Source organism: Hypanus sabinus, chromosome 8, assembly GCF_030144855.1.
Source record: "Hypanus sabinus isolate sHypSab1 chromosome 8, sHypSab1.hap1, whole genome shotgun sequence".
NCBI lineage: Eukaryota > Metazoa > Chordata > Chondrichthyes > Myliobatiformes > Dasyatidae > Hypanus > Hypanus sabinus.
Window position 1 is genome coordinate 48,468,839 of NC_082713.1, and position 24,204 is coordinate 48,493,042.

At 40.0% G+C, this 24,204-nt stretch overlaps 2 protein-coding genes across 6 annotated transcripts in view; one reads left to right on the top strand and one right to left on the bottom strand.

Annotated features, from left to right (window-relative positions):
• Positions 1-24,204, top strand: part of LOC132398116 (rho GTPase-activating protein 6-like) — a 165,086-nt gene that overhangs the window by 52,479 nt on the left and 88,403 nt on the right. For all 3 annotated transcript variants that reach the window (XM_059977113.1, XM_059977116.1, XM_059977114.1), the window contains exons 2-3: positions 5,282-5,438; positions 21,028-21,096. In XM_059977113.1, coding sequence (XP_059833096.1) covers positions 5,303-5,438; positions 21,028-21,096 — 205 coding nt within the window. In that variant the 5' untranslated portion in view covers positions 5,282-5,302. The remainder of the gene's footprint in view (positions 1-5,281; positions 5,439-21,027; positions 21,097-24,204) is intronic.
• LOC132398117 (uncharacterized) overlaps positions 1-24,204 on the bottom strand; it is a 163,503-nt gene that overhangs the window by 2,336 nt on the left and 136,963 nt on the right. The window lies entirely within an intron of this gene.

The following is a 24,204-nucleotide window of genomic DNA, read 5'->3' on the forward strand; positions in this document are numbered from 1 at the left end:
TCTGGTGTTGATGCCATAAACCATTAGCCAGCCTTAGAGAGTCTTGCATTACCTCCAAACTATACATTTTAGAATCACTAGATAGCTTAAAGTTACTATTTTAGGATAGGCAGACAGTTGCGAACTAGGAAAGGTGCGTAACTAAAGGTCACAGCCTAGAAATGTAATCTGCCAGTGAAGTCAATGCTGAGGCGCACCAAAAAAAATTGCACACAAAGGGAGTTTCACCTGGATAAACTGCCACAGTGATCAATTTTAAATGGAATCATGTCCAATGAAACCTTGTATGCTATACAACTGAGTACAACTGACATTTTTTCAGATGTCAGTCAAACACTTCACGTCATAATTTATGCCATTCCCCATACCAACAAGCTTTTGAAGAGCCAAATTCCTCTTTATTCACAGTGGTACAATTAACAGTGCTTTACAATGCTTTGTTTCATTTGTGAGTATTTAATGGAATATCCCATAGCATTTTGCATATCTCAATGACTGCAGCCTTGGAAAGACCAGGACTGTAAAGACAGTACTGCTGAGAATCACTTCCAATGGCTATTTCCATACTGACACTCCTGGTAGCAATCGATCATTGCAGGCAAAATGACTGACATTTCAGGGTGGATCTGTGGAGGAGGTGAACATCTGCCAATCAGTAACAGGATTACTCCATTGGAATCTTCAGAGATCCTACCCAGACTGGTTCTCCAAAGCTCATATTATGGAGATTCTAGAATACAGGTCTATAACAGGCTGCATTATAATGCCTGGACTAGCTTCTCTGCGGAGCTCAAGGTCTCCTTGACTTTTAAGGCATTGGCTATGGGGTTGCAGAAGACCTCTGCCATAGCTCCCATGTAGCTTTGCTTCCATTGGCTGCCCACCAGGGCATCAAGGTAGTAATCCAGGCATGACTTTCATTGACAGATTAGTTTATCTTGGTGACCAGGAGGCATTTCAGGCACTGTGATTGCTTGATATTGCTGTATTTCCACCCATCTGCTCATAAGTTCTTCTATTAATAACTTAGATCTTTTCCTTGACCGGAAAGATGCCCAAGCCCCCCAATGCTCCAATGGTCATTTATCATCTAGAAGAATTTTCTGATGGAGAATGCTATCTTTCTAGAAAGTAGATCTAATGCTGAGAATCAGTATCAGAATCAGAATCAGGTTTAATAACACCAGTACATGTTGTGAAATTAGTTGTTTTGTGTCAGCTGTACATTGCAATACAAAATAATTTTAAAAACATAAATTAGAAGAAGAAATATAGATAAACAATAATTAAGTGCAAAAAGAGAGCAAAAACGTCGGGTAGTGTGAATGGGTTCATTGTCCATTCAAAAATTTGATAGCAGAGGGGAAGAAGCTGTTCATGAAATATTGACTGAGTGTCTCCAGGCTCCTGTACCTCCTCCTTGATGGTAGCAATGAAAACAAGGCCTAGATAATGGAGGTTCTTAATGATGGATACCACCTTCTTGAGGAATTTCCTTCTGAAGGTGTCCTGGATAATGAGGAGTCTCATGCCCATAATGGAGATGACAGAATTTACATTTTTTTGCAGTTTTTTAGGATCCTGTGCAGTGGCCCCTCCTTACCAGATGGAACCAGCTAGAAGGCTCTTCAGAGTTGCTGATATGCAGGAACTGCTTACCCCTTCTGCTTCTTTTCCCTCAAAGAGGATTAGTGTGTGTTCCATTGATTTCCTCTTCCTGAAGTCCACAATTAACTCCTTGGTCTTACTGACACTGTGTGCAAGGTTGTGGTTGCTACAACACTCTACCAGCTGATCTATCTCACTCCTGTATGTTTCCTCGTCACCCTATGAAATTCTGCCAGAAGCAGTTGTGTCATTAGCAAATCTATACATGCTGTTTGAGCTGTGGCAATGCACATAGACATGTTGGTAGACGGAGTAGAGCAGTGAGCTAAACACACATACTTGAGGTGTGCCAGCCTTGATTGTTCACAAGGAGGAGATGTTGTTTCTGATATGTACTGACTGTAGTCTGCTGGTGAGGAAGTCAAGGATCTAGTTACAGAGGGAGGGACTGAGGCTCAGGATTTGGTTCTTGTTGGTTAGAACTAAGGGTATGGTTGTGTTGAACGCTGTTCAATAAACAGCAGCCTGATGCAGGGATTACTATTGCTCGGATAAAGACCCAAAAAGATTGCATCTGCTGTAGATCTCTAGCGGCAATAAGCAAACTGCAGCAGGTCCAAGTCTTTACTTAGTCAGGAATTGATTCTGGCCATGACCAACCTCTTAAAGCATTTCATCACTGTAGATGTGAGTGTTAGTCATTGAGGCAGCTCACCCTACTCTTCTTGGACACTAGTATAATTGTCACCCTTTTGAAACAGACTGCTGTGGTGAGAGACTGAAGATGTCCTTGAACACTCCCATCAGTTGGCACAGATTTTCAATGCCTTCCAGGTACACCATCGGGGCCTAAGGTCCTGTGAGGGTTCACACTCTTGAAAGATATATTAATGTCGGCCTCTGAGACAGAGAGCTCATGGTCACCAGGTGCTGAAGGGATTCACACAGGTGTGAATCTTTTTATCCTCCCTTTCAAACCATGCATAAGAGGAATTGAGCTCATCTGAGAGTGAAGCATCAGAGTCATTCATGATGTTAGATTTCCCCTTGTAGGAAGTGATGGCCTGCAAACCCTGATAAAGTTGACCTGCATCCAATTCCATCTCAATCCTCTATCAGAATTGGGGTTTCTTTTGCTCTTAAAATATCCTTCAATAGGTCTAGATAGACTTCCAGTACAGTTCTGGATCATCAGTCTTGAGTGCCACAAATTTAGCCTTCAGCAGTCTACGAATTTCCTGGTTCATCCGCAGCTTTTGCTTTGGGTGTGTCTGGTATGCTTTGGAAGGCACGCACGGGCTTTGATGAAGTTGGTGACAACTGTGGCATATTCATTCAGATTCAAAGATTAGTTCTTGAATATTGTCCACTCCACACTGTAAGGCAGTCCTCCACATCCTTTTGCCATATTTTGTTGGTCTTCACCACCGGTGCTGCAATCTTTAGTCTTTGCCTACACGCTGTGAGTAGAAATACAGCCACGTGATCAGGCCTTCCAACGTATGGATGTGGGATAGTACATTCAGCAATCTTCATTTAACTGTGGTTAAATGCATTGGCTCCTCTTCTTCTGCGGGTGATATGTTGGTGACAGTTGTTCAGAGACTTCTTCTAGCCGGCCTGGTTGAAATCTTCCACAATAGAAGGGTAGGCAACAGGATGCACTGTCCTGTGACAGCTGTTTATGGTGCTCAGCTCCTACTGAGCATTTGTGACATTGGCCTAATGTATGCAGCAACCAGGATGATGGTGGAAAACTCCTTTAGCAGGTTAAATGGATGAAACTTGACCTCTAAATGTTCCAGGTTGGGTGAGAAGGACTGAGACAGAACCACCACATCTTTGCATCATGACCAGGTAATTATAAAGCATACTCCACCTTTTCTACCTATTTGCAGAGCTGCGTCCGAACTGACACGGGTATGCCATGTTTTTGTAAAGCAAAGTACACAGCAGTCTCTGATGTTCTTCTGGTACTGCAATCTTGCTCTGAGTTCTTTATTTTTATTTTCCAAAAATAAAAATGTACATTTTGCCAGTAGAATAGTCAGGAGTAGGGATCTAAAGTCTCAGCATTTCAGTCATACCTGCAAAATGACTCAGCACCCACGCTTCCATTTTCTTAAAGGGGAATTACACTCCTGACCTGAGTCTGTCATCTGGTGTCAATTTTGAGAATCAATAGATTTTTTAAACTTCTGAAAACATTGTTGCTTATAGCACCATTCTATGGCTGTGTTTGTGGCTTTCAGCTGTAGTAGTCCTAAACAGGAGTATTTGTTTAATCCTAACAGAGCTGCATGCAAAGAATCACCACTTATTGGTGCCACCTTGACTGAAATGCTGCCAGATCTTTGGCCAATGCTGTCTGGAGAGATAGATCCTGAATTACAAAGAATATCCTCTATTCCTCTGGTCTTGATACCAATTTTCAGTCTTCACCATAGAAATGCTGTGGACAATATTGCAGGTGTTTTAAGAATGAGATTTAGGTGCCTGCTTCAGCCCAACATGAAACAGGAGGAGAGGAAGTACAGTGGAGTCCAGCTACCCCTCCAGTGAATATTAGGAAGTTAGTAAGACCTTAAGGAAACTCTGCCCATGGCACCCAGTGTCAGCTACATAGTGGCTGCCATACAGTGAGGGAAAATATTGTGTGTGCATAGTATGACCTATACCCAGATGGTATTTGGTGCTATGATTGGCACTGAAGTCATTCCAAGTTCCAGCCTGATGTTGAGTTCACAAAATGTTGTTCAGAGCGGTATAACATAAAAATGCAACAGTTATGGATGCACAATACAGTAATGGTGGTACAATGCTCAAAATAGATCCATAAATAGGCTTAGAAAAATCCATGCACATTACGTCAATGCGTAAATAGGGATTTTGCTATTTGCCAGTCTTGGGGCCATTTTGTGACAGATGTAAATTTATTATTTTTGTTCAGTCAGTGTGGAATTCATTTTTTGTGAATAGTAACATTTTAAAGTGTGGATATTGTGCCAAACAAATATCAGATGTGCTGACATGAAACCTATCTGGTAGTGCTAGTACTAATTTTACATTAGGAATGATTTCAAATTAAGGAGATTATAGCTCAATTTTTACTCAAGAAGAGATGCTCACCAATTCATTTTCTAAGTTTGTGTTTTGTTCTTTTTAGTAAGAAATACTCTTTTTGTATGAAGTATGAATCTATCATGAATCTGTCTTTACTGAGTGATGCGGTTTCTTTTAGACTTGGGAAGAACATGGATTCATGACTCATTCTGTTAAACAGTTTATTTTTATTTCAGTGAACGAAGTTGAAATATGAATTGATTTGGGAGTAAGTAAAACCACCAGCCTCTGACATCCTGAAGACAATGCTGAAGTCAGTAATAACCAATTCCAGGTAGCAATTCCAGACCAACATCTCAGTGCTCTCTGGGTTATGGTTCAATGTAAATGAATGGAGTTTTGTCTTATGAGCTCCTGCTTGGCCTTCATTGAAACAATTCAAAGTGACATACGAATCAGGATAGAGTTAGATAGAATTCATCAAACAAAAGGTCTAATTTAGTTTTTGCCCTCTTTGTGCCATTTACTTGTTGTCAATATGTAATAAAACTGTTTTATCACATCTGCACGCCTGTTTATTTGATTGCTAAATACGGTTTTACTTTTGCAGGGGGATTTTACTTGGAACACCATGTTTGGACAAAGTGTCACCCTGCAGCCTGTTCCTATTCAGAGCCTGTCAGAGCTGGAGCGAGCAAGACTTCAGGAGGTGGCTTTCTACCATCTGCAAAGGAGAGATCTGGGCTGTCAGATCACCATCCCCAAAGGTACTATCATCGCAAGTACAGTCCCTGTACAAGCTCCTGTGAACCAAACTGAATCTAATAATATGCTGCAGATTATATCGCCTGTTATTTATTTACTGAGATACAGTATGGAACAGGCCCTTCTGGCTTTCAAGCCTCGCTACACAGAAAACCCCTGATTTAACCCTTGCCTAATCACAGGACAATTTACAATGCCCTATTAATCTGTCAACCGGCATGTCTCTGGGCTATGGGAGGAAACTGGAACACCTGGAGGAAACATACACATTACAAGGAGAACCTATAAACTCCTTACAGACAGCAGTGGGAAATTCACCCGGGCCACTGGCACCAGAAAGCGTTGTGCTAACCCCTACACTATTGTGCCGTCCTTACCATCATGGATAATGCCTTGGGTAGACCCTGTCTCTGAATCATCTAAAAATAATATGAAAACATCTTGTATTTTTGAAGGTGTGTGCTAAATTCAACTTGAACTTTCCTAGAATATCATTTGTAATCTTTGTTGAACTATTGGGTGCTATTTGCTTACAATTTTACTGTGGTTTTATTCATAATATACAACAGTTATGAAATTACTTCCTTGCAACTTTTCATCCATTATTTGTATACCAAAGTGGCAAAAGTCTTTCTTAACACAGCAAGTCAAATTTCTCCATTGTGCTTTTTCAAATCTTTAGTCCAATTATCCTTTGTACTGCAACTGAATCTCCATTGATCATTGATATGTGGCAGATTGACAGTGAATGATGCATCTGGGTTTGTATTGTTGTCAGGGACAATTGATTACACACATCTTTTAGGAGCACATACCACCAGGCTTCAGGACAGTTTTTATCCCACTGTTGCTAGACCCTTCAATGGACCTCTGGTAAAATCAGGTGGATATTTGACCTTACAGTCTACCTCATTATGATCTTGCACTTTATCACTACCTGCACTACACTTTATCAATGGCTTTTACACTTTATTCTGCATTGTTAGTGTTTTACCTTATTTTAGCTCAGCGTGCTATGGAATGATTTGATCTGTATGAAAAGCATGCAAGACAAGCTTTTCACAGTATCTTGGTACATGAGACAATAATAAACCAATACCACTATCAGTTGATTTAAGTAAAGTTAAAAAATATTCAATTTAAAAATGCTTGCTTTAAATACAGCTGTGCATCTATTAAAGAGTAAGATGACCATTCACATGGCAGCTATTATTTTCTGTATGAATTAAGTGGTTAGAATGAGCTGAAAGTCATGATTAATATTTGCAAATTGTCTGACTCCTCTTGCCATGATGGTGGCACAGCAACCGATTGTACCCTGCTCTTGTCCCACGTTCGGATCTGCTGCATATTCCATTCACAATACCACTTGATGCAGTGGTGTTTCTGAGAAGAGTTGTCACAAACAGTAGTGGACAATTATCAGAATTCATGGGGATAACATCAGACCAGCACATAGAAATTATACCATTCGATCAAACATCTTTTCAAGGAAATTCCCAGAATTTCAGGTTCTTTGAGCTTAAAGAACACAGTTCTTTTGAGTTGGTGCTAAAGATAGATTTGCTTTATTTGTCACATCAAAGCATTAAAACCCGCAGTGAACTGCTTCATTTGCGTCTTAGCCAACAAATTCTGAAGAGGTGTTTGGAGCAGCCCGAAATGTTGACCATGTTACTGGTGCCAACATTACATGCCCAGAACTTACTAACCCTAACCCACTCGTCTTTGGGAATGTGGGAGGAAACAGGAGCATTCAGAGGAAACCCACAAAGACACAGGAAGAATGTATGAACTCCTTCTATTCCCTTGTTTAAAAAAAAAGGTAATGAGGACAATGTCAGCAAGTGTAGGCCAGTAAGTTTCATTTCGGTGTTGTAGAAACTTATAGAAGCAATCACTCAGGGCAGAATTATCAACCACTTAGAGATCAGGACAACATGAAGAAAAGCAAGGTATTTATATCTTGACATATTGACAACGATGTGGTGGAGCAGATTCAAAGATTTCTTAGAAAAATGAATTGAATCAGTATTTGTAAGAGGGCTACAGGGAATGCAACCAGTTGCATTGCTCATGCAGAGAGCCAGCGCTGACTCATACGTTTCCTTCTGTGCTTCTCTATGACTCTATGATTCATGGTGTCACTGCTTTTGAACCACCTCTTCATGTTCCATTGTTATGAATCACCTATCCGACAGTCCCAATGCCACTAACTTACTGGTGAAAGTATCAGGGTTTGCACTTGTAAGGAGGGAAGCAAAGGAAGTAGATGATGATTTAATACAGAATGTGGCAAGATAAAGGACTTGCACAGGGAAGGCATCTCTTTCTCAGACTCTTTGTTACTGTCCATGTCAGATTGGACTCCAGAATTCCTCTCAAGCTGCTTCTTTATCCTTCTGCATTTGATCTCATTGCTATGATGAATCAGAAAAAGAGGGTCAGATGGAGGGTGGGTGAGTGGGTGTGATTGGGTGGAAGAATATGCAAAAAGGCTGCATGCTGATTTTCCAGATTATTATTGATTACTTGCATAGCATTTGTTCAACACATGTTATGCCAATTAACTTCTTTCAAAAAGATCAGCGCTTACTCATACTGACATGGTCCGGTGCTGTGCAAAGGAATCACATATTAGATTTTTTTCCTCTATTCCCTTTTTTTGCTGTTTATTATGGAAGTTAATTTCATCAATATAACAGCATTACTGACAATGTTCTTCAAGGTTCAAACCTTAGCCACTGGGGTATATTGGAAATAATTTGAGCTATTTCTTTTGTTCGTTACATTTTAACTTAGTAACCTTTCATCAGAAAAGTTTGACAGAAGTTTGTTAAACTGAAACAATAAATCTATTTTTCTCTCCATTTGTCTTACCTGACCTGCTGAGTATTTTTCTCACATTTTCTGTTTTGTTTCAGATATTCAGCATTGCAATTTGATATTTTTGTAAACACTGTGGACTTGAAGTGTTTTTAGCTTGGGCTGAAGGATGAAACCCCATTCATGCCAATTGTAATAACACACTACATTGTAAAGGAATGTACTAAATATATTAACAATTACATTATTATGTTTATTATTGAGCTCCAAAAATTTGACATCTCATTTCTCAATTCTGTCCTAACTAATAGATACACTCTTGACTACATAAATCTATATTTAATTATCAGAGTGCTGCACCACATAGAGCAAGCAATTTTGTTTTTATAAACTGGAAAAATGCTGATTCAAGCACAGCTTGTGTTTTGACAGGGTTCAATGATATTCCCAATCATCAAGTAATAACGTTCTGCTTCGATTACTTATTGTTGGTAATTGACAACAGTATCTGGTGTTTCCTTGTTGAATATAAATTTATTCCTTTTAAAAGACATTCTGTCTTTATTTTCATGAAAATTTTTATTAAAGTACACCAGAAAATAGGGTATCATTGAATATAAAGGAGAAGAATAGATATTGGATATTTATTGAGTTTCCTGAAATCTGTAAATACAAAGTCACCTTGTAGGATGCCTTATTCATATAACAGAAATATTTAGAGAAGAAAGACCTGTGTCTTTCAAAGCTCAGACCTCCTATAAATGTGATTCCTAGGAAGTAGAGCAATTTAGGCCTTTACTTAATAAAATGTAAAAGAATGTGAGGTGATCTTATTTCAACAGGTAAGATTTAATGAGGGATTAATCATTGCAATGAATGAGGCGAACCCAAGCGCAGGACACCGGCATGGAGATTTAGTTAGGATGCAGATGTGGGCGTGAGCGTTGAATGGCAAACAGGAGAGAGAGCAGGAAGGCCGGAGACAGGCAGGATTTTATCTTGACATGGAGAGACTGGGTTTCACAGGTAAAACTCGGAACTGGAGTAGAATTTAGAAAACTAATCTTGACTCGGAGAGAATGAGTTTCACAGGTAAATTTCAATACTGAAGCAAAACTTAGGATGTACAATCGTAAGCAGCTGGGAAGTGTTAATTACCACACTGGTAAAACCAATGATCTAGCAACTAGTGAGTGCAAAGCCAGGGTTCTTATGCTGCAGGTCTTGATGAAAACCAGGTGTGCTGTCATCAAAGGGAATTAGGGGAAAATGGGGAATTAACGGTCAGGACATTAATAGGCAAATGCAAAGACAGTATTTCATGCCAATAAGGAACAAGGGATTACTGTTTCAGAATTAGAGATCATCCATTTAATGCAGAGATAGGCAGGATTCTCAAAGGATTGTGAATCTTTGCATTCCCTAGCCCATAGACAATGAAATCCCACCACCAAACACATCTTCCTTACGTGACTCCCTTGTCCATATGTCCCTCTCCACTGATCTCCCTCTTGGCAAGTGGAATAAGTCCCCCCTCACTACCAGTCAGGGCCCCAGACAGTCCTTCCAGGTGAGGCGACCCTTCACCTGTGAGTTTGTTAAGGTCACGTACTGAGTCTGGTGCTCCTGTACATTGGTGAGACAAGACGTAGATTGGGAGACTGCTTTGCTGAGCACCTATGCTTCATCTACCAGAAAAAGTGGGATCTCTCAGTGGCCTGTCTCAATGAGGCCACACTCAGATTGGAGGAACTACAGCTTGTATTCTGTCTGGGTAGCTTCCAATCTGGGTAGCTATTGAACGTCAATTTCTCAAACTTCTGGTAATGCCCCACCTCGCCTTCACTATTCACGATCCTCTTTTCCCTCTTTCACCTTACCTCCTTGCCTGCCCATCACTTCCCTCTGGTGCTGTTCCTCCCTTTTTTCCTTCTATGGCCTTCAGTCCTCTCCTTTTAGATTTCCCCTTCTCCTGCCCTGTATCTTTTTCAGCAATCAACTTCCCAGCTGTTTACTTCACCCCTCCCCGTTCCGGTTTGACCTATCACCTTGTTTGTTTCTCCCTCCTCTCCACCCCTCACACCTTTTAAATCAACTCCTCATCTTTTTTCTCTAGTCATGCTGAAGGGCCTTGGCCTGTAACATAGACTGTACTCTTTCCACAGTGCTGCCTGGCCTGTTGAGTTCCTCCTGCATTTTGAGTGTGTTACGAAGAGAATATGCAAGTAGATTTTGATGAATGGAGAATGATCAAAAAAATGTAACATGAGGAAAAAAAGGGAAAAGAAAGAATAATACCTCATGTCAGCAATTAACATAAAAATTGATTCAAAATGCTTTTTCGATCTAAATAATAAATGTGTTTCTTGAGGTGTTGTGGGTCCAATTGAATCTAATGACAAAGCCAAGGAGCTTAGCAGAAATATTTTTCACCTGTCTGTATCAAAGAAAAGAATATTACCCACGCTGTGGTAAGAGACCAGGTGACTGAGGTATTGGACAGAACAAGAATAGATGAAAGAAAAGAGCTTGAAATATTGATTGAAATGAAGGTTGATAAGTCATGAAATCAGAAATGGATCTATTGTAGCTTGCACTGGCATCATTTTCCAAGCTGTCTCTGCTAAGATGCAGAGGCAGAACACAAGCCATTCTGTAGCCGCTTGTCAGAACTATATAGACATATCATGAAAAGAAGGCATGTGGATGCGAATGTACTGTGATGTGACCAGATTACAATTTTGTTTGTTTTTACAGTTAATTATGGTGGTTTTTATCCTTATATGGATAAGTACTGTTGTGATCGATGGCATGTGGATGAAAATAATTGAGGTAGCTGGTGAAGAGGGAATTGGGTTGCAGTTAGGGATAATGCTGTTGAATGTATTTTTTTATAGGTAATCCAGGTTAGGGAGAGCCTGGCAGAATTTCCTCCCAATCCCTCTCTCACCTTTTCATCTTCCTCCTCCATTTCCTCATGTTCCCGATTTCTAGCAGCAGGCTGTACAACTGTTGGTATGACTATGGTGAGGTTAGGGTATGCATCATGTGACATTAATTGACATCGAGACTACTGCACTTCTTACAGTGACCCAAATGTTAGTGGTCTGCTGAATCACATTCTTTTTGGAGAACAGCGCCCACGGTGCAGTGATGTACATGAGTGGGTTGTGCATTAGAATCAAAAATCACATTGACGTCATTCTCTTCGTCGCTTACTACCTGCCGTCTACAATATTGTGGTGAATCATTGCAGGCAAGATGGCAGACTACCACAGAGTAATGATTGTAAAAAAAAATCTGCAGATGCATAAAAACTGAGCATAAAAATAGAAAATATTGGAAGCATTCGTAAGTCAGGAGACATCTGTAAGTAGGCCTGATACCAATTTTTTTCAGAACCATCTGAGAGTTTCTATTTTCTGTAGTTTGAGCCACCAAGATCTGGGTTGTTATAATTAGTTCCTTGTGGTTGTACATGACTTGGATGCTAAGAGATAGATGTTCCTTTTCAATTCCAGACCATGGGCATATGAAGCACTGGTAAAGCATTGAGCAGGTGAACAGTAGCACTTTACATGTCGAGAAGACTGTAATCCCCATATAATCCTTGTATCTTGTGCTTGTTGGTCTTCCTTCATTTCACAAGTATCAGGAACTTCTCTCATGCATTAGATGAAGGAAATCTGAGAAGTTCCAAATGCCAGCGTTGCAGACAAACATGAGATAGATGCATTAACAATCACAATCACTTTGATCATCAGTATCACTTGCCTCAAGACTGTGCTTACAGCAGATGCTAGGTTCCAGTGAGATTGCCATTTTTGAAGTAAAGATCAACTCCTCTTGAAGGTGATATCGGCAGATATCTCCCTAGACAGTACAGGCATATGTTGTTTCTGTGCCAAGTGCCAAGTGTACTTGAGCTTCATAGAGTCATAGAGCCCTACAGCACCAACACAACATGGTCAGCCCATCTAGTCCATGCCTATCTATTATTCTGCTTAGTCCTATTGACATGCACCTGGGCCATAGCCCTCCAAACTCTAATTATCCTCACTTCAGTTAAATATTCAAATCAAACACGCAACCTCCACTTCTGTTGGCAGCTCATTCCACACTCTTGCTAACCTCTATGTGTAGAAGTTCTCCTTCGTGTTTCCCTTAAATATTTCACTTTTCACTCTTAGCCCTCTTCATGTCCCTCTCCACAACTGCTTGATATTTACTTACTTTCCAGATCATATTGTGCTCTACACATTCATGCCTTACTTGACTTGACTTGTATGAAATCCTTGAAGTCAACCAAGACTTTCTGCATTTAACAATCTATTCTCTGCAGATATTTATGACTTCAGAAATACCATAAGCCTCAGAGAAGAGTGGGAACAGCTTAAAAATATCTCATCTGTAAGCAGTCTAAAATCCCTTTCACCAAGTACCCTTCTGAGGTCTTCTCTCCTACTAGGCACATGTTCAAGCTGCAGAAAGACTTTGCTAGAATGGAAGTTTCCTAAGTGGATGCGCTGGCTTTAAATCAGCTTTGCATACTCACTGATATCTTCTGTACACTTCTAATTGAAAATGTCCACAGCTGCAGATACATACTTGTACTTAAGCAATTTCTGAATAAGCACTCTCCAGGCTAGTTCTGCAAACACTGTTTTTACTGACCATATCCACTTACACAGATATGAATGCAAGTTTAAATTGCCTTGAATCTGTCTCATCTCTGACCCTCACTACTTTTAAACCAATATTTATTGACCTGTTCCAATTCATTGGGCAATACATATTTCACAAATAATCAGCTCTGAAATTCCTCTCACTACCATTATACTCACAAAGAATTCATTAGTTTCCCTGCAAGGTCATTGGGCTAATCAAGAGGTCTAGAATACAAGAGCATGGATGTGATGCTGAGACTTTATAAGGCACTGGTGAGACCTCACCTTGAGTATTGTGAACAGTTTTGGGCTCCTCATCCAAGAAAAGATGCACTGGCATTGGAGAGGGTTCAGAAGAGATCACAAAGATGATTCCAGGAATAAAAAGGATTATCATTCGAGCAACGTTTGATGGCTCTGGGTCTGTACTCGTTGGAATTTAGAAGGATGAGGGAGGGATCTCATTGAAACTTATCGAATGTTGAAAGGTCTAGAGAGAATCGATGTGGAAAGGATGTTTCCCATGGTGGAAGAGTCAAGAGGGCACAGCCCCAGGATAGAGGGGCATCCATTTAAAAAAGAGATGTGAAAAAATTTCTTTAGCCAGAGGGTGGTGAATTTGTGTAAGTTATTGCTACAGACAGCTGTGGAGGCCAGGTCATTGTGTGTATTTAAGGCAGAGCTTGATAGCTTCTTGATTGGACCTGACATCATGGATTACGGAGAGAAGGCCGGATTGTGGGACTGAGGAGAAGAGAAAAAGATCAGCCATGATTGAACGGCAGAGCAGTCTCGATGGGCCAAATGGCCTAATTCTGCTCCTATGCCTTATGATCTTATGCTCTTATATTTATGCTTAACAAATGTAATAGAGGTTTTTTGAGGATGAAGCAAGTAAAACATAATGAAGAACTGGATGTGCTGTACTCGGTAATTCAAAAGATTTTTTAATAAGGTCCCACATGAAACATAAAAATGTATATTTAATACATGATATGAATATATTGGCCTTGACATGGAATTGGTGTCAGACAGGAAACAAAGAAGGAATATAAAGGTGTTTTACCAGTACATCGCAGGATCAGTCCTAGATGAAGTAATTACAAGTTTGCAGATGACACAAAGCTGTGGGTGTGGTGGACGTGCAGAAGGTGGGATTTGGAGGGGGTGCAATGGAGAAAGATGTGAAGTAGCTCAATTGTGGGATGTTGGCAGACATATCTCCCAGATTTAATTTGATTCCCAGAAGAAGTGGGAAATTTGTTGCCTGGTACAGGCACTGCAGCAATCTCAAACCAGGCAACAGCAGCTTTAGCCATGATTTACTGTTCTCCCTTGACAGGTACAGATTATTTCTGCTACTTTGTTCTGTTGGGTGTGTGGGCAGATGCATGGCAATTTAAAGTGAATAAAAGTGAAATTGCACACTTTCAGTCCAAAGACTGACAGCCATTATTATCTAAAAGAAGATAAATTGGGAAAAGGGTAAGAACAATGAGACCTTAATCACTATACACCAGTAGCTGAAAGCAGACATTCAACTGCTGTAAGCAACAGTAAAGGAAATGGTACGTATGCTGGTTTTCAGTGCAAACAAACTTGAATATAGAAGAAAGAATGTCTTGCGGCAGCTATGGAGGACAGACATGGTAGCGTGACAGTTAATTCAATGCGTTTTGTAGTGTATAAGATCGGGGTACAATTACAGCCACTGTCTGGGGTGTTCCTACTTTCTCCCCATGACCACGTGGGTTTCCCCCGAGTGCTCTGGTTTCCTCCCACATTCCAAAGACATAGGAGTTAGTGTTAATAAGTTGTGGGCATGTTGTATTAACACCAGAAGCATGGCAACACCTGCGGGCTTCCCCCAGCATGTCCCTGATTTTAGCAATGCATTTCACTGTATGTTTTGATATTCAAATGACAAGTAAAGCTAATCTTAATTTTAATCCTTGGTAAGATTCTTATCTGGAGAAGAGTGTACTTACCTTGGAAGGAGTGAAACAAAGATGTACTCAGTTGAATTATGGGATAACAAGATTGACATATGAGGAGCGATTAAGTTGATTATCTCTCTGTTCACTGGAGTTTAGGAAAATGAGACAGGATCTCAATGAAAAAGAATATTCTAATATCAGCAGTTTTCTTGGTGACAATGTGGTGAATCTGTTGAAATCTCTGCTTCATGTGGAGGTGCGGTCAGTTAAAATATTCAAAGTAGATAAAGTTTCTGGGGAGAATGTGGATTGACATTCTCTGAGCACTTGTGTGAACCACTTGAAATGGTTTAGTTTAATGCAATGTAAAAAGGTAACTGCAGTAAGAATTTCAACCTTGCTGGTCTGAAAAATGGTGGCTTTCCTTCATTCTCAGAAAGAGAACGTTTGTAAATTCCATCTCCCCTGAAACTGATACTTAAAAGGACAATACTCAAACTGCAATTTATGTCTTCACTGACATATGTGACTTCTTGACCTTTGTTTTCAGCCATGGCTACATATAATGAACAAAGGACAGACAGGACAAGACAAGTTGTTGGGAGATGGAAAAGATTTCTACATTAAATATTGACAGAATACTCTCCTTTCAGAACTTCAATGGTTCACAGAACATATGGAAAATTTGTTGTGTGGTGTGGGCCCTTGAGTAAGCTCTGAACAGGCAAGAACTGCTTGCGACATGTTCCGCTGTTGTCTTCTACTTAATACAGAACATCTCTGCTGCTGCGTTTTGCCTTTCCCAATCCCTTCAGAGTGTCATCTGAAAACTGTGGAGTGAACCTTCTTTGATGTTATTATGCTCTTCACTCTTCCACAGATCAACTGCACTTGTACAATACCTGCCATCTCTTACTTCAGGCGAAATGCTCATCATTTCAGAGATACAGGCTAACTTCTAAGCAGAGAAGGTTTGATGGACTGGCATTACCCACTAATGATACTCTTGCAACTACAGTATATCCCGCTAATGAACTGTGCACTGCACACCAAAACCACGAGCAGGCAACAGGAAGTTGGTGAATTACCTACAATTCATTCAAGAGGGATATATAAATCACACAATGTGTTTTTGAGGGCATTTATATTTAGCTAATCAGGTGTATTGCTGAACCACCTGTAGGATTTTCCTTGCAAGAAAGAGAAGGAAATTGCACTAAACAATACTTCACACAGCGTAAAGCAATGGACTATATATTTGAAGAATAGTCATTACAGTATCTTGCATGTGGAAAAATCCCACATACAGTCACATAATAATGGCAGGATTATCTGATTCACTGCACTAACTGAAAGATGAAACTTGGCCAGGACATTTGAAGGAACTTGGCAGCTCCCTCAAAATGCTGTTTTTTTTTACCTAAGGAACAGTTAAGACTTCTGTTCCACATATCCTTAAATAAACAAGTACCTCCAATTTCACTACTGTCTCCTCTGAATATAAGTTTTGGGAAAAACACAGTAGAAACTGTAGGAAATACTATTGTTAGTAGTTGAAGTGACACTTTGACTCAAAGTAATTGGGGAAATGAACAGGATCATCTGCAGTCGTGGGAAGTTGGCCTTGACTGTGATTTGTCCCGAAGGGATAATGCTCTCACTAAGTCTGTTGGCTTAGTCTCTGCAGCCTCAATTCTGAATCAAATACAGATGGCAAATAATCTGTTTAGAAAGTGCTTTACTCTGCTGTCAAAATATATGTTCCATTTGTTCCAGTCATACATTTCTCATGGCTGTATCAAGTTGTCCTTTTTTTGTCGCGTGATTCTTTTCCTGCATGTGACCTATGCACAGTCACTTCATTGACTTTAACCAGGTGCATTACTCTCAACGTTACCTGAAACCCTTATTTAAAAAAAAACATCTGCAAAATTACCATCACACATTTGTTTGTCATTGGCAGATAAGGGGACAAAGTATAGCTGGTGGAAGAGCTCACAGACTGGTCATTTAGGAACCCTGTCAGAACAGTATCCAAGATCAAGCAGGTACATTTGATAGGGGCTACCTTTGCTTCCATCATTTCATAGATTCTGGTAGCCAAACAGAATAATTGGTTCTCATTTTGGTTGTACTAATGTTGAATAAAATTCTACATTTCAGAATGTTGTATTTTTCTATGAATACTTTAATTCCAGATCATAATCAGAGAGATGTTCAGCCAATGGTGTCTATGCCAGCCATTATGCCTATATACTGTATGCTAATTGTACTTACCTAAATTATTCAATATTCTTCAATTACCTCATGTCCCTGCCAATATGCCTCTTAGATGTCACTGTTTCTGCCTCCGAGAATCTCCTCTGCCAGCTCATTCCAAAAACCAGCTCGTCTTTAAGTGAAAAATTTGCCCTTTGGATTGCCATTACACCTCCTCCCTCGTACTTTAAACCCTAGTCAGCTAGTTACAGACACACCGATGAATGGGAAGCATTCACTAGCTATGCACCCTATCTACATCTCTCGTAATTTTATGTACATTGATCATGTCTCACCTCATCCTCCTTCACTCCAAGGAAAAAAGACCCAACCAAAATTTTGGAAGTGGTGAGCAAACTGTTATTCTTAACCTGAAATCTTATCAGGCTAGCCACACCAGTGCTATGGCTATAGTAACAGGAGAGAATCCGTTTTAAAATAAGCTTTATTATTATACTATCAGCAGCTGGGAATTGCTGAAAGGTCAGCAATACACTTCCAAACAAGGATGATACATGAATTGGAGGAAGCCTGCAGTTGCTGATACAACATCATAGGTTTGGAAGGTGCTTTTGGAGTCACTGTTGGAAGTACTTCAATTTTTGTAAATGCACATGCTGCACCCACTATACAGAGGTTGTGGAGGGAATGAATGTTTTGTATGAATGGATGGAATGCCAGTCAAGTTGGCTGGTTTGTCCTGGATATTGCCAAGTTTCTTAAGAGCTGTTGACAATGCACTCATCCAGCCGATGACAGAGTGTTTCGTCTTGTTCTAGATTTGTACCTTGCAGTTGGTGAAAAGGGCTTGGTGTGTTAGGGGTGAACTGTCTGCCACGGTGTTCCCAACTTCCAACCTTTTCCTGCAGCCACAGTATTTTTGAGGCTATTTGTTAAATTTCTAGTCAATGGTGACCCTCCCCTAGACTCTAGATATTGCTGGTGGGGGATTCAGCAAGGGTATGCAGTCAGATTCTCTTTCATTGAAGGTGATCAATGTCTGGAACTTTTTGGGATGCAAACATGACTTCAATGATATCTGAATATTGTCTTGATTTTATTGCATGCAGGCATGAACTGCTTCACTTACTGAGTTGTGACTGGAAGTGAACGTTGAGTAATTTTCAGTGAACATCTGACCTTATGATGGAAGGAAAGTCATTGTTGCAGTAGTTAATGTTTTGGCCTGGGGTGATATCCTGAGTAACACCTGCAGTGATCACCAAGAGCAGGACTACTCACAACGACCAATATTACCTTCCTTTATGTGAAGTACCTTCTCAGGCAATGCAACATTTTCCTTTAGGCTTTTTTAAATTTATTTGTTTGTTTGTTTATTTGCTTTTTGGTTTGTTTGTTTATCAATCTATCTATCTATTTATTGATTGAGTGATACACAACATAGAAAAAGCTCTTCCACCCTTTCTAGCCACACTGCCCAGCAACCCCCCCCCATTTAACCCTAGCCCAATCCCAGGACAATTTACAATGATCAATTTACATACTAACTGGCATATCTTTGGGCTGTGGGAGGAAACCGGAGCACCCAGAGAAAACCCAAGCACTCTACCAGGAGGACATACAGACTCCTTACAGATGATGTCGGAATTGAGCTCTGAAATCCAATGCCCTGAGCTGTAGCAGTATCGTACCAACCAGGGCTCCTTGATTCAATTATTGGCTTAATCTCAAGGACATTTAGCCTCGCTTCACCTCTAGCATTCATTTCTTTGCCCACAAAATGTGATGAGGTCTAAAACTGGGTGAAGAACTTGCCATTAGTGAGTAGTTTAACGGTGAATGAGGATCACTTGATAGTACCCTGGCTGCTGGCTTCCATTACTTTGTGAATAACTGAGGGTAGACTGGGCAGTAATTTAATCAGATTTTTTTCTTTGTTTGGTGTGAATGGGGAAGACCTGAACAACTTCCCATGTTGGAATTGCTTGGCCAGAGGTGCAACGAGTTCAGGAGTGCAGATTTTCAATAAGTTATCTGGTTTGTTGTCTGGTTCAACAGACGTTGCTTTTATCTAATACCCATAGCCATTTCTTCATATCACATGGAGTGAATCTAAACAACTGGAGACCAGTATCTGTGATGGCAGAGATGGCAAGAAGAAGCCGAGATGGATTATCTATTGAGCACTCTGGCAGAATGTGGTGTGGTTGTGAGTGTTTCTTTAACATTCACCTTGTGTAAGCCACAACCACTAACAAGCTCAAGTTAGAAGTTTGAGAGAATAGTCACTATTCACCTAGATGAGCATAGACACAACAGTTTTAACTGGGATAGCATCATCAGACTCATACTGTTTCTTATTGCCGTGGGTGCACGACAGGTATAGTAGGTGCCTCTTATAAGAGCTTCTGAAAACAACGGATCAACGTTTTTCCCTATATCAAGAAAAATGAGAGCAAAATTTCATCAGGACAACATTCTTACAACCACTTGAAGAGTAAATAAACCATCCTCAGTGCCTCCTCTCAAGCTGGTATCCCCACCATCGAGGCCTAATTACACTCAGCCAGTTACTTCAGGAACCCTGAGCCCATGACTGCTCGGTGGAGGAATATTGGAAACCTCAAGGCCATGCACTGGGAACATACAGAAGCCCTGCATGATTGGTGGAAGGAGACAGCAACCTCACAATGTGCTTTCCACTTTATTCCATCAGCCACCTGAGAGCACAAGAATCCAGAGTGAAGCCATACTGTCGGACTACTTACAAAGAAGCTTGTAGATGTTGAAAGGAGAGAAACAAAGCCATATTGGGTGACCATTTTGCAGGATCCAACACTTAGTCTGCAGAATTGCCCTCAGCTTCCTGTTGCCTGCCACCACTCCACTCCCGCTCTGGCTAGTCTGTCTGTGTCCTGGTGCACAGAGGCCCCACACAAACTCGAGGAACAACACCTTATCTTATGTCTGGGAACATTGCAGATACTTGATACTGAGTTCTCAACATGTGATAACTTACTCTTTGTTTCTATCTGGTCATTTGGTTGCCATTCCCCGTGCTCATCTTTCCTTTATTTGTACACATATTTTGACCTGTAAAATAGCTTAACTGTCCATTTAAAGGCCTTATTATTACAAATATTCCCTTTGTTCCACCCATTGCCCCGCACAGTCTTCTCTGGCAACTCACTTCCTTTTCCTCTCATTTTCAGTTCTGATGAAGGTCTTGACTTGACATATTAACTGTTTCTCTTTGCACAGATATTGCCAAGTTTTTACTGCCTTTTAAGATTTTATAACAAGCACACAAGGCTTGTCAGTCTGTTAAAAATTATTTCAAGGTTTTCTTTTAAAGTTTGGTCATCAGCGTACCTTGTCTGAAACTTGAGAAAATGCTTGGAAAATGGTGTCATTCTCACAAAGATGGCTTTAGGTTGCTTTAATTATCATCAAGTTCTGTTCTCTGGCTACTTTGCTACCAGAAATATCAGCAAGTTGCCGACTTGTGAGAAAGGTGGCTGGGATGATTCAGACAATGCAATAGCAGGAAATATTTTAATGACAACATGTATGGAGGAATCAAAGCAGTAATGGAACATTTGTAATGAGTATTTCCTGTTTATTTAATAGAAAATAGATATTTTTATCAACTAATACTTGTTTTTTTTCATGTGTGTATTCAATGGATTTGGCTTGCAGGCAACATTCTATTTGAACAACTGTTTTCAATAAATGATTATGGTTTTAAGGATATTCTCACACCAACTGCCAGTAGAAAACTAAACATCTGGCTGATTTGTTCTGATTTTCATCTTTTATGTTCCGAATCCGTGTATTAATAACATCACATAGAAACTAAACAAAAATATTTTCCTTGCTTACCCTCGAAACTTTGCTTCCATCAGTTCACCTGTACTAAACATGAAATCCCCTCTCTACAGATGGGCCAAAAAGGAAGAAATCATTTCGGCGAAAGAAAGAGCCTTTTTCTAAAGAAAGAAAAGATAAAGGTAAGAAAAGCTCTTTTATTTGCAGATAATTTTGCGTGGGTAATAAATCACCTAAATAAAGATCTCTGTGTGGATGAACTCTCAACAATGTGACTTAGAGATGAAAGTGTCACCATTAAGTCACAGCTGGTACCGAAGCGTAATGAAGAGTAACGAAGCAGCGAATTTCACTTCCAGGAAGGAAAAGTATGAGGATGTACACTTTGGTAGCTAGAGTAAGTCTTATTTTCTTCTCACGAATATTTCACATTTCAGCTCTTTATAAAGTTGCTTTACTGCAATCTTAGTTCAATCTTTAAACCATATCTAATCTAAATGAATTTATTCGATTTATACTCCCAAATTCATTAATGCTTACCCCATTGGCTTACATGCAGGCAATAAGACTCCCTGGTAGTTAAAATGAATCACTATTCTTACCTTGTTATAAGTTATGAAGTTTTCATAATGTATTATAAATGCCTTAGGCAATCTTAATATTAAAATGCATCTACAATGTACCACAATACCATGCTCCATGAAATTTCCAGTCAGTTTGTAAATAAAATGACACATCATTAGTTCAGAGACATGCTTCTCTATTCGAACACCTGGTAATCCATAATTAATCTTTATTTTTTGTTGACATTCTTCTTGCTCTCCTCTTTTTCATGTCATAAAAGCTAGAATATTTTCTTCTGCTGACTATTAACAGAACCAAAGGAAGACTGGAACTGCCTCTAGCTTGAATGGTTTTCTAATCCAATATCAATTCCTTTTCAGACTTAGTAGAACCTCAATTAGAAAGGTAAATAGGGTGAGTCAAACCTTTTTCCTAACAATAATGCCACAAGTTACAGCCTGTCTTCACTTACCACACACCTAAATGTAGGGGGAGAGGTCAGAGAACAAGGGAAGCAAAGTGCATAATTGTGCTTCAATGATGTCACATCAAGGCAATGAACACATCCTGCAAGGGAGTTGGTCTCTAGCTACAGACAACTGAGAAACATTATGTCCAGAATGTGTTGTGAGAGGTACAAAAAGGGTTCATCTTTGAGACCCTACTCCAAGAGATCCTATTTTCCTGATCTGACTTGTAGGAAGTGAATACTAAGAGGACAGTTCTAGAGGATTCTAATAAAATTCACAATGATATCCAGATTCCTTTTATTGTTCTTTGTTCGCTGAGGCATGGACATTTGTTTTTGACAATTATGTATCGATTTTATATTTGTTTTTTGTAAAGTTTTTTTGCATTTTTGTTACGTTTGTGGTACTGGGAAGCTGGGTGGCCATGAATAATAGACACAAGAGACGGAGAGGAACAGACATGCTGCTCTTTATTTTGCTTGTCAGTCATTACCCAGAATGCCCTCTCACATTAGGTTCAGTAGGTAACACATTGGGAAGCTTCACAGCTACCTGTAAGGGTCAAAATATATACAAATATATAACATCTCCTCCCACTTTACTTTAAAGGTTTCTTCTCCTTCCCATACACAGACCTGCTGCTGAACAGTCAATGGAATAATCATCAAATTCAACCAACAAAAAAAAATTCTAAACCAGGAAAAGAGGGTAGACTGCCTCTATTCCCAGACATAACCCTAGGGATTATTCTGCCCCATGTGCTGAGGGTTCGTCACTAAACTAAAGATTCAATCTGTCTGGAGGCTGACTGTTCCTGTGAGAGAACCAATGACCTGGGGATGATGCCAAAGTCATTTTATCTTTTGATGGTGTACGTATAGATCTTGGCTTGGGTACTGCATTGTCAGTAGGGGCACCTCAGAATTCACAGGTAATGGAAGAACACTGGCTGTGTCATTTGATCTTAATGGAAGTTCTGCAGTCGTCCCAGAATCTTGTCCCATCTCTACAACTGGATTTGGATTGGTCAGTGTGTTTTGGTTTCCAGTGGACTCAGATGTGGGCAACAGCTGATCAACATGCCTTCTTCAGATGCTGAGGTTATTGGTTTCCTCTGTGTGTATCACAGGGCCAGTCTGTGCCACCACTGTCGCAGGTATCATTTCAAAGGACTTATCCTGGGCCTAGCACGTAAGTGCAATTACAAAGAAAGCACACCAGCACCTCCACTTCATTAGAAGTTTGTGTAGATTCATCATGACATCTAAAACTTTCACAAAATTCTATAGATGTGTGATAGAGAGTATATTGACTGGCTGCATTACAGCCTGGTATGGAAACACCAATGCGCTTGAATGGAAGATCCTACCAGAAGTAATGGATATGGCCCAGTCCATCACGTGCAAAGCGCTCACCAACATTGAGCACATCTACATGGAGTGTTGTTACAGGAAAGCAGCATTCATCCCCAGGGAACTCCACCATCTAGATCATGCTCTCTTCTCACTGCTGCTATCAGAAAGAACATAGGAGCGTCAGAACTCACATCACTAGGTTCAGGAACAGTTATTACGCCTCAGCCATCAGGTACTTGAACCAGAGGGGATAACTTCATTCAACTTCACTTCCTCAATATTTATCGCTTATTTATTTTGGGTTTTCTGTTCATTTAGCACATTCTGTTTTGTGTTTGAGGGTCTATGCAGGTCAAGCCAGGTGTGAAGCTATCTTTTCATCAGTGCAGTGTCTGGACCACTTTGTTGGTGACATGAGGTGAGTTGCAGTATGTCAGCAAGGAAGTGCTAAGATGCTGATCCACTCCCCATTGAAGTTTTGAAGGTTTATTTCAATGTTTGCATGAATCATTCAGCAAAGCTATCAGTGGCTGAATGATATATTGGTAACTTGATGTGCTGAGTACCATTTGTTCCTACAAAGTGCAGAAGTTCGAAGTAAAGCTATTACCAAAGTGCATATATGTCATGATATACAACCCTGAGATTCACTCTCTGTTAATAAATCCATTAATGAACAATAACCGTAACAAAATCAATGAAAGACCACAACAATGGGTGTTCAACCAGTGTGTAAAAGCCACAAACTGTGCAAATACAAAAAGAAGGAAATAATAAATAAATAGATAGATAGATAGATAGATAAGTACACAATAAATATGGAGAACATGAGATGAAGAGTCCTTGAAAGGGAGTCCATAAGCTGTTGAGGAAGGCCAGAATGGCTAACGATGGAATATGA